Source organism: Oryx dammah, unplaced genomic scaffold (assembly GCF_014754425.2).
Source record: "Oryx dammah isolate SB20612 unplaced genomic scaffold, SCBI_Odam_1.1 HiC_scaffold_21, whole genome shotgun sequence".
NCBI classification, from domain to species: Eukaryota; Metazoa; Chordata; class Mammalia; order Artiodactyla; family Bovidae; genus Oryx; species Oryx dammah.
In genome coordinates, this window is record NW_024070205.1 from 21,436,364 (window position 1) to 21,447,715 (window position 11,352).

The window sequence follows — 11,352 nt, forward strand, 5'->3', positions numbered from 1 at the left end:
ACAAACAGCCAGCAAAATACAAAGTGCTGCATACATAAATCCATTTAAAAAAGGCTATAAAAACTGCTGGATTTTTAGAACTGCAAGGACCATTAAGGGATTATTTAATCCAATCCACTCATTTTACAGATGAGGAATCAGAGGTCAAAAAAGTGATCTTATCTGCTCCAAATCACATAGACACTTAGGGGCAGAACTGAGACAAAAATTCGTATCTCTGGACTCCTAGTTCTATGATCTATCTCTCTGGATAGACAAAGTCTTGAAACCAACTAAACTATCCAGGAAGACAACTTCAAAGTCACCGTCACTCCTGAATAGTAAACACATAACCTGCTCAGGATGGAAAAAAAAAAAAAAAGCCAAAAACACACAAAGTAATTGATCACTATATGCTTAGATGCACATGACTGCAGGATAACACCTTAAACTTGTGTTGATTTCAGGTGCTTCAAGCTTGCCATCTTATACTCAGCCACATGACTAATGTCTTTTTTATCCCTGTGAGCTAAGTGATAAACACCTTGACGTTTCAATGATTTGGAAAGCCACAGCTCAGTCCTGAATGCCAGGCTATAAATCTTTGGGCTACAGGTTTTCAAAATCAGCACGGCTTAAACGCTGCCACAAGGCTTGCCCTTATAGAATCTCATCATTCAGTTTTAATTAAAGAGGTGGTTACTAGGAATGCAGAAAGGGAAAGTTTTAGTGTGTTCATCACTTTTTAACTTGCTGAGTAGCAATCCAGTCACTTTACAAAGAGCACCAGAAACAATAGTGCAATCTGAAACAATCCACACCCCTTGGACTAAGTGCTTGCCTTTGGAGAGTAAGGTTCAGAAAGAGGTTACAGAAGTAAGACTGTTCCCCTTCTCAAACAAATACTTTTGATTTTTACTTTATTATCTTAACCTCCACTAAGCTTTTTCATAATATCTTGGTTTGCAGTCTTCCCTTGCTCAAGACTGATTGATTTCCTGGTGTCTTCTCCTTGAAGATCGGCTGACACCTCCCTTGAAGTAACCACCTGAAAATTAAGGCTTCATATCCCAACTCCACCTTAAACTTACTGCAGGTACCTGAAAAGGTCCAAAGACCATACTGAGTCACATCTCTCTCAAGTGCAAGTCTGGAGAAACTTGTCAGAAATGCACCCCCAGAACAAAAAGGGATGTGGGAAACGGACCCAGGATGGATGGGGACTGAGAATGGATGGGACTGAGACCTGGGGAATGCATTTCTGCCTGAGCAAAGATAAGAAACATCAGCCTCTAAGACGGCCTTAGGTCCTTACCGTACACGCGGACCCAGCTCTGTTGCTGGCACACGGACTCCAGAAGAATCCGATCCAACATGCCACCGGCCATGGCCCCACTGACCGGGACAACCGCGTCCAGCTCCTCCGGGGGGAGCGGCGAGTCGGACTCCAATCCCGGGAACATCTCTGGCCAGGACAGCGCCTCCGCGGCTCCTCCGGACGACAGGGAGAGCTCCATGGTGCCCCGGAGGGACAAGGCGGCGGCGGCGGGGCGGGCGCGCGGCTCCGCGCCCTGCTTGCGGAAAGGGGAGGCGGAGAGCGCAGCAGCGGGGGCACGGACCCGAGCGGCAGCCGGCGCGGACGCGGCTCACCTCCTTCCCCGCCGCCCACTGCCCGCGGCTCGGGCGTTGCAGCCCACCTGCAGCCGGCGGGCGGGACCCAGGCCGGGAGGCGGATCCAGCGTGGCCCCGGGCGGGGGGTGGGTCCGGGCTCAGGTGTGGGTCCCTCCCGGGAGGGACGTGGAAGGACCCGGGAGAGGCGGCTCGCCCGCCGGCCCCCCTCGGAGCCGCCTTTCTGTGCCCCCGCCGGCGTCTCCGGCGGGCCGATCGGGCCGGGGCTGGGGATGGAGCGGGGCAGGGCAGGGCTGGGCTGGGGGCGTCGCCGCCAGGGGCCGCCCCCTTTGACCGGCTCCCGCCGCCGCCGCCGCCGCCGCCGCCGCTCAGGGGCTCCGAATGTCCACTCCCTCAGCCTGTGGGGAGGGCGGTGGCCCCGGGTTCTCGCCCACCAGTCTTCAGCACCCTCCCCAGGAATGAACCCGGCCCGCCCCCTAACTCTCAGGCCACGGCTCCCGCCGCGGCTGGGGCTCCGGCTCCGACTCCGCCGCGGATCCCACAAGCCCGGCAGCCGCGGCGGTGGCGGCGGCAGGCGGCATCCCAGGGTGATAGGGCGGAGCAATCGAGGGCCGAGGGCCCAGCCGCGTGTGCAGTGGAATAACGAAGCGGAGGAGGAACTGCTGCCGAAGGCAGGAAAAATCGGACACCGAGTTATTCACCCAGCCGGTTCCGCCTACTTCCCAAATACTCTCTCCCCGACCGCCCTTACAGTGCTTTTCCCGGTCTCCCCGTCTCCCCAGCTGCTACTTGAAGTGGGGCCGGCGTGGAGAGGCGGGGAGGAAGAGGGATGCGGGAAATTTAAAAAGAAAGGAAAAGAACTTCCCTTTCCCCTCTCCCCCCTCTTCCTACCCTTTTCCTTGTATGTATGCATTTATGTCTATATTTGTTTGGACCAACGTTTCTTTCTTATTGGACGGAGACATTGGAGAGGCTGTTTTATTTTACAGTCACCCTAGGGGAAACGCTTCCTTCCTTTCCAGAAAGGAGAGTTGGCAGCGGGGTCTGGGATTGTGGAATTGTGTGGGATCCGCGCTCTGCGCCCTGTCCGCGCTAAAGCTGGACTTGTCATCGGTTTAGAATAGCATGGCTCAGAAGTGTGGTGTGGATGGATGGACGGGACTCGCAAGCACATGAAATACTCAAAACCCCTGAATTAGCTAAGCATATTTCTCTTTTTTGGCCTTTGATCTTTGTGCAATATCTTGGCTTTTTTTTTTTTTGGCCAAATCTTCTAATGATATCTCTTGCGTTTTATTTTTGGTCTATTTGTAGACTGTCTCCCTTGACCTTGGGTTTAATTTTATGCCCACCCAAGGCGATATTATTTACCAATTCAGCTATAAGAGTGGCTGGAAAAGTAATAATTATCATTTTAAAACTGAACAGTAACAACTTAAAAGTGTCTTGCACATAGTACATCTCCAGCAATGTGTCTTGAACATGGCTATGTAAAGCCAAACAAGGATTCCACAAGTGTGTGTGTTTGTGTGTGTGTTTTCTCTTTTTGGAGGGTTTTATTCTGTGTTTTCCCCTGTTTTTCTCTACTTAGCACAACAAGACTGGTCTACAAGGAGACATTTTCAGTTTCTATTGTTTGGGTTTATCAAGAGCTATGAGGACTCATTTTGTCATTTTCTCCAAACTCTTATTTAGAGTAATAGTGCTTCATAGCAGAAAGTAACCTTAGAGAGAATCTGATCCTGCTTCTTGCTTAACAGGTGAGAAAACTGAGGAACAGTCATGTTAGCTGGCAAAGCTTCAATGATAATTGGTTACTTCAGCTTGAAACCCTTTGTGATTGTTTGTTGATATGTGGCTTGGTGATGTATTGAAGTGATCATTTCCAGTATCTAGAACCCTGATTTCTTACTATCTGACTCCATATTCAGACTTCCTAGTCTAAGCATCAGATAGCTCAGTGTTTGGGTGGACAAAAGAAAGTGTTGAAGCCAGAGATTTAGAGCCTAAATTCTGCACGGAGCAGAACTAGAGCATTTTTAGGTACATTCAATTGCTGTTTAAGTCATGGTAACAAAAGTCAGAGAGCAAGGAAGTAATGGGCATCAGATGTACAAATCTGAGCACCTCTTTATTAGTCAATATATAAGGAATTTATTTACCCTAGCAGTTATTTCAGAGCAGCATCAGAAGTGCTGTGTGAAACATTCACAATTTTTTTTCTCTTTCTAGCTTGCTCTCTAATTGGCATCATTCATTCTTGAGCGGAAGAAAAAGCTTTCTACCAATCCCCAATAATCCTACTTTCTACATCCAGATTTCCCAAATCCCAGTTCCTGCTTCACTTCCCCATTCTGACCCGACTGGCTTCAGTAGTTCTCTAGTTGCTTACGCAACAGTATGTCTGGAATTTATCTAATGTTTATAACTTAAAGAGATAATACTTTCACAACCTGAAAAATAATTGTATGAGATAAACCAGAATCAGTATTTTTTTAAATCACCATTTCGCCAGTGAAAAAAATTGAAGCATAGACGTCTATTAAGCAACCTACCTAAAGTAACATAGCTAGTTCATAGACTAAAACCCTAACTTCCTAATTTTTTACCTCACTGATGGATCTGGATTCCTTCAGGGTTCCCACCCCCCTACCACCCTACCTTTGGCAGATGGTTGGATGGCATCACCAACCCAGTGGACATGAGTTTGAACAAATTCTGAGATAGTGAAGGACAGGGAAGCCTGGCATGCTGCAGTCCACAGGGTCGCCAAGAGTGGGACACGTCTTAGCCACTGAACAACAACCCCCCTTTGGCAGGTAGAATTTTTCTAACAGTTGTAGAGCCAAAAGTAAATATTTCATGGCTTGTAAATTTTTATCACTTAAAAATATTGAAGAAAAATCAAACAAGCAAACAAAAGTGATAAACTAATTTGCATTGCTGGGAGGCAGTCAATCCTACTTGAATTTATACCAGTGGTATCTGCCTGGTGTAATCCCGGATTTTAAAGTGAAGATAAATCCTCTGCTGTTAAAGTCTTAATTTACATTGTAGTTTGCAAACAGGCCTTTGTGTGTGAAATACAATAAAGTCTCATTTCCCTGCCTGCCCTACCCCCTTTCCTTTTTTTTTTTCCCTCTAGAGCCTCTGATACTAAGCTCTCAGAGGTGATCTACATATTTATTGTCAATGGAATTCAACTCTAAGAATCTAACCCAAAACTCAAAACCAGAAGGAACTAAAAAACTGGGGAACTATGGAGGAGAAAAAATAATAAGTTCCCCTGATCATACTCTGAAAAACAAAGCCTGGCAATAACCTGAGATTTCAAAAGAAAGAAGCCTTGGGTTCTGAGTGCCTGCATGCTCAGTCACTCAGTTATATATGACTCTTTGCGATCCTGTGGACTGTAGCCCACCAGACTCCTCTGTTCATGAGATTTTTCAGGCAAGAATACTGGTATGAGTTGCCATTTCCTGAGGATCAAATATGCCTCTCTTGAATCTCGTGCATGGGCAGCTGAATTCTTTACTGCTGAGCCACCTGAGAAGCCCCTCTAAGTACACATTATCAATATAAAGAAGAAATGAGGATTTGGAATCTTGACTGTCAACCTGAGGACCAGGTACACGACCAATTTTCTCCTCTGTTCATCTGTCAGAAAACACAAAACTTCCCTGGTGGTACAGTGGAAAAGAATCCGCCTGCCAATGGAGGGGACGCAGGTTTGATCCCTGGTCCAGAAAGATTCCACATGCCAAGGAACAGCTAAACTCACAGGTACAGCAGCTACTGAGCCTGCATTCTAGAGCCTTCAAGATGCAACTACTAAACCCAGGTGCCCAGAGCCCGAGCTCTGCAAGGAAGATTAGCCCCTGCTTGCTGAAACTAGAGAAAGCCCTCTCTCAGCAACAAAGACCCAGAACAGCCAAAAACAAATTTTAAAAAAGAAAACACACACACACAAAGAGGCTCCCTCATCACAAACGCCTTTAACTCTTTTCTTATAGCCAATTCCTTCTAGGGAATCTAGACAATAGCTCTAAAGCCCTAATCCCCCAAGCAGTTACGCAACTATGGTTCACCAGCCACTCCCTTTCAATATTCCCTTTCCCCTTGGACACAACGATGTGGCACTCTCTTGATTATGTCCTATAACACTGACCATGCCCAGTTCATCAAAATGAAAGAATTTAGACACTTCTCAAGCTTCTGTTGTCCATCTTCCTCCTGCCTCACTCTACAATTCCTTGGTAATCTTTTCACTTAGAGGATTTCAGCTCCTTCACTTAGAGAATGTTGTCTCTAAGATACCCATTTCCAGTTGCATCCATAGTACTGAGGTCCAGTCAGGGGTGTGTAAATGTTGAATACCTCCACTAACATATGCATGCTCCCATGTACTTCAGACACACTGCATGAAAAGTGAATTATTTCCTGGTTTCTCCTGCCCAAACACCCTTCTCTTCTTGAATTTCCTTTTTATTTTAGAAGTACTAGTAGATTCTTAAACCTGGAGTTAACTTTGAATCCCTTCCTCCCTCCATAGCTTCCATAAATCCAACCCATTTGGAATACCTTCTGTTCCCACTGACACCATGTGAGCTCAGGATTATGCATTAGCCTTTTAGCTGTTCTCTTTCCCCTGAGATCTTTCCGCTTCCAGTTCATCCTACACTTTTCTGTAGGTAAATTATCCTAAAGCACCGTTCAGACTAAGTCACACCCAAGCTCAGAGAAGCAGCTCCCTGCTGCCTACTAAGTAAAATGCACACTCTGCCAAGATTAAAAGGGCCTCCCCAATGTGGTCCCAAACCAGCACTGCTACCTGACTCGTAGCCTCTGCCCATATAGCCACCCCAAATGGTTTGTGTTCCTCAAATACATCCAGCACTTTTCTTTCCCCTTGCCTCCTTTTGTTTCTTATATTTGAAATGGCCTTTCCTCTGTCTTCGCCTACTAAATACTCACCAACCTTCAAGCCCCTACCCCTTCCCCCATCAAATGTTGATGTCCTCCTCCAGCAAGTTATCTCCTATCGCCCAAGCTGGCAGTGATCTCTGCCTCCTCTGAGTTCCCATATTTGTTCATTTCTGCCTTCTGGAATCAATCACAGTTTATATTGTGGTATCGTCTTTTGTGTAACTCAAATATCTGCTATTAGGTTATAAGCATCTTGAGGACAGAGGCCTTGGGTTAATTCATGTTTATCCCCTACAATGTCTTTCACATACCAACCCCTCAAAGAAACTAGAAGCCAGGAAACAAGAAATTAAACTGAAAAAGAAAACCTGGTTGGGTTCATAGATGTTTGGGATTACAAAAGACACTTACAAAGTTAATTTAATGAACCTTCGCCATGTAACCCCATTCTCTCCCAGCTTCTCCCCCATTAAAAAAAGTAAATATATCAACAGAAATAGAGTCACAGACATGGAGAATAGTCTTGTGGTTGCCAGGGGGGAAAAGAGGGGGAGCGATGAATTGGGAGATTGGGATTGACATATACACACTGCTGTATATAATAAAATGGATGTTAATAAGCTGCTGCCTTATAGCACAGGGATCTCTACTCAAATTCCATAATGACTATATGGGGAAAGACTCTGAAAGTAAGTGGATATATGTATGTGTATAGCTGGTTCACTTTGCTATACAACAGAAACTGACACAGCATTGTAAATCAACTATACTCCAATAAAAACAAACAAACAAAACAACAAATATATATACCTAGACCCAGGAAAATGACCTGGCTTGCCCAAGGTCACACATTTAGTGACAGATGTAGACCTGGAATTCAGATCTGAATCGTAATTCGTCAGCTCCATCAACAGATTGTTTCCTTCCTCTTTTCTGTGCTTCTCTAAATGGATGTTTTTCTTGTTGATAAAGGTTTCCTAAGTAAAGTAATTTTACTCTTTTACATATTATTTAAGCTTAAAGCATTTGTGCCACATTTCTGGCCCCACATACAATTTTAGCAAAATTATACTTTTTTTTTTTTTATAAACCAAAGGACCAAACAGAGACATCAGAGAAACATCTGGTCTGATTCATCAGGGTAGCAGCAACATTTCTATTTATACATGAGCACAGCCCTATCTTTGTAGCTCTCAGCTGTTCCTCATTGCTTGGTACGTCCCTCTCTTCAACCTTGTCTGTCCGTCATCAAAAGAGCATCCTGCATCCTGAGTCTTAAGCAGAATCCAATGCAATGGAAGAAAATAGATTCCCTACTCCCTAGAAGGGGTCTGTATTTAAAAGGAACTATTTCTCTACTTTCTGTCTTTTAATTCAAGAGCCTAGGACAGCAAGTGTCAAGTGGTTGGGTGACTGCCATTCATTCCACTGCATTCTGGGTAGAAAGAGTTGTATAAAAACCAAAGTGTGCCATGAGTCAAGTTTGGAAGCAGGTCAGACAGAAAGGAAGTGAGTAGTCTAAATGGGGAAACTGAGGCTGGTGCTGAGAACTTAAGAAACACAGACTCTCCTTATAGCAACATTTGACAGTGATTGTAAGTTAGGAACAGTTGGATCTTAAGCATTCACTGGCACTAAGAACTTAGGAATCTTCTCGGGTTTTGTGAGTGCTCTTTTATACCTGGCCTGTGTTCCCTATGAGAAAGTCACTGTTTATACCAGCCAATGACCATATTGTTTGGGAAAGCAGTAGAACAGGCCAGAGACAAACAGACCTCCACCAGTCATTTCTTCTTGGCAAAAGCTCCTCCAAAGTAATGACCTCATCTCAACATTCAATTATAGGAATGCAAAAAGAATAAAAACACTCAGATGGAACCACAAGGGCCACTGACATCAGGCCTCATTAAAGCCTTTAGAGGTCCTAAACACTGAAAAGAATAAAGTGCCCTACCTCGCCCCATGTAATTAAAATTAAAACATCACAGAGTATTAGAGCAACAAAGTTTTGATATTTTTTCAGTGATGACCACTACAGAACCTGCTTTAGAAATGGCCAGTATCAAACTCTTAAAACTTTTGTATGTGTTTTTGTGTACTCTTGCTTTTGCCAGCACTCTGAACATCGCATCTTTTCCAACTCTGCCTGGAATACACAATACCAATCATCTATTAACTAACACAATCTATGAAGGGGGTAATCTTTAGCAAATTAATTTCTGTGTTTTTCTAGTAACCATAGAAACACTAAATTACTTCACCCTAGTCAAAGAAGACGACCTCTTCCTTAGCATTGTAGTTCTGATGAGGCCTCAAAAGATGCAATAAAAAGACATCAAAGCCAAATGATTCCAGAGAAGTAATGAAGTGAAGTTATTTCACTGTCTTTATATTACCTTGAGAGCAATACTATCATCAATGGTCAACATGTGATGGCTACACTGGCCCATTTTCATTTGCCTCTAGTTTAATAAAGGTGTTGAGACATCAGTTACAGTAGTTGGAGCCTATTTAAGATGACTCTTGTGAGCAAAGACCAAAAAATATATAAAATATATCCCAAAAGGCTGTCATCTAAATATGGATTAAGATGGTCACACCTCCTGAATGTCTTACCATTGTTGATCAGGGTTGATTGCTATTGAGAATAAGAACTCTGGAAACTTTTTTTTTTCCCCTTAATATTTATTTGTTTATTTTGGCTGTGCTGAGTTTTTGTTGTTGTGAGTGGGCTTTCTCTAGTTTTGATGAGCTGGGGCTACTCTCTGCTGTGTTGTGCCAGCTTCTCATGGCAGGAGCTTCAGTAGCTGTGGGTCACAGGCTTAGGGCTCCACGGCATGTAGGATCTTCCCGGACCAGGGATCCAACCTGTGTCCCCTGCATAGGCAAGAGGATTCTCAACCCCTAGATCACCAGGGAAGCCCTGGAAACTTTGTTTTGATCATTTTTCCCTTTGGTCTATAACAGGACATCCTTACAGGACAACTAGGGAGGAGCCAGAGATTTAAAAGCTAATAGTCAGAAAGTGGGGAATTGAAGTTTAAGATTGCTTAGCTGTATTGTCTGAGTGATGACAAGATATAGAACGTGGTTCTGGAAAGTGGGTAACTAGAATAGAAGAGAAAGTCATAAGGATTAAAGAAGTACGAAAATTAGGAAGCTAAGTTATTGAACTATTAGGATGGTGGTAAAAGATGGGATAAAGCAGATGACTGTGGGTTAAGTCTCAAAATCTTTGAAGAATTAAAGGAAGCAATCAGATGGGTGGTTAGTGGCAGGGAGGAGGTGAGAATAGCAATCACCCTTAAGAAAAGGATGAGTTACATTAAAGTGATGTGATGGTCTGGAAGTAGCAGTGGGGTTCTGTTCAGTACAGGTAGCCAAATGCCAACCCCTATACCTCAACTCACTCTAGAGCACAACAGAACAAAGTGAGAAAATTAACAACCCCAACCAAAGATATTTGCAGGGCAAATCCTAGCCTTGAAGGAAATCCCCTTAATTCAAGACAAGAAGTAGAGCATATACCTCCAAGAAGAAATATTAAGAATTGTTGAGTATTTTATTACAATGAAATATTGACTCCAGACCACTTAGTGAAAAGGATAAGTAAGGAGTTTGTAAGTGACAGGTACAAGAAATGAAAATGAAAAGGTTCATAGTATAAGCTGAAAAAGTGAGAAAGTACAAACAATTAAAGGGACAAGGGTTAAAGAGAGAACTGGTGACTAGAAGCATTTCCCTTTTAATCAGTGACTGAGAATTATAGGGATGAAAAAGAGCCAAGCTTCAAATATTATATTTGTGCATATTATATATGTGTGCAGTTTTTGGTATCCCAATAGGGTAAAGCTTCTGTCAAAATGCAGGGATGTGGTAACGGCTGCCACAGAGTTTGTAAAGAGGCCGTGAAGACAGAGTTTCTAAAGAGGCCATGAAGACTTTGTTCTTAAACAATCTGTGTCTCTGTGTGTTTGGAGTTGTAGCAGTAAGCCTAGTTAGAACAAAGCTACTCTTTAAATTTGTGGCTCAGCAAAGGGGCCATTTCTCCATTTCATGAAACTCAGATGTGTTGATCTCTTTATTTGATTCCTGGACTCTCAGTCCCATGCTCTACTTGGAACCAGTAATTGCTCGTCTGAAACACTCTCACACCAATCTCTTCCATTCCCTTGCAGCCTCGCCTATAGCATCAACTCTAGATCATTCCTACAGTATGCTTTTTTCTGCTCCTTCTTAAGTAGCTGAGGCTGGAGAAAATCACATAACCTAGAGTCTTGCACTGATACAGATTTAACTCATCTGGGCCTTCAGAGACTCCATTAGTCCCTTAAGTTATTTTTGATCAATTGCTGCTTCCGTTCTCTCAGGTAAATATACCTAATCTTGCGAATTTCTTGGTGGTTTAGTGATTAGGATTTGGTGCTTTCCCTGCCATGGCCCGGGTTCAATCCCTGATTAGGGTACTGTGATCCCACAAGACTCATGGCCCAGCTAAAATAAATAAGTACCTAATCTTCGTCTCTCTCCTCAAGACCTGGTCAACTCCTGATGATTCTCATTCTCAAAATGTTTCTGCCTCCTATGTCAAGGAGAAAAACTGAGGCCACCAAACAAGATCTCCTTCAAAGTCCCCAACCCACCACCATCCTTTCCTTCAGTCTCAGAGGAAGAGTGGGCCCTCCTCTCTTTCAAATGCCAAACTATCCCACCTCTTTTGGCTTCAAACAATTATCTTCTCTCTTTTTTTTTCTTTCAACCACACTTTTAGCACTGAAAAGGCTTCTTCCCTCAGCTAATGTGTTCAGCTCTCTCATC

At 43.8% G+C, this 11,352-nt stretch overlaps 1 protein-coding gene across 3 annotated transcripts in view; it reads right to left on the minus strand.

The window, feature by feature from the left end:
* The window catches only part of RASAL2 (RAS protein activator like 2), a 394,323-nt gene extending 392,764 nt beyond the window's left edge, over window positions 1–1,559 (minus strand). For 2 of the 3 annotated variants that reach the window (XM_040263910.1, XM_040263909.1), the window contains exon 1: window positions 1,295–1,558. In XM_040263910.1, coding sequence (XP_040119844.1) covers window positions 1,295–1,496 — 202 coding nt within the window. In that variant the 5' untranslated portion in view covers window positions 1,497–1,558. Of the gene's footprint in view, window positions 1–1,294 lie in introns of all 3 variants that reach the window. The other variant, XM_040263908.1, reaches the window with a different exon arrangement.
* Window positions 1,560–11,352: the final 9,793 nt, after the last annotated feature.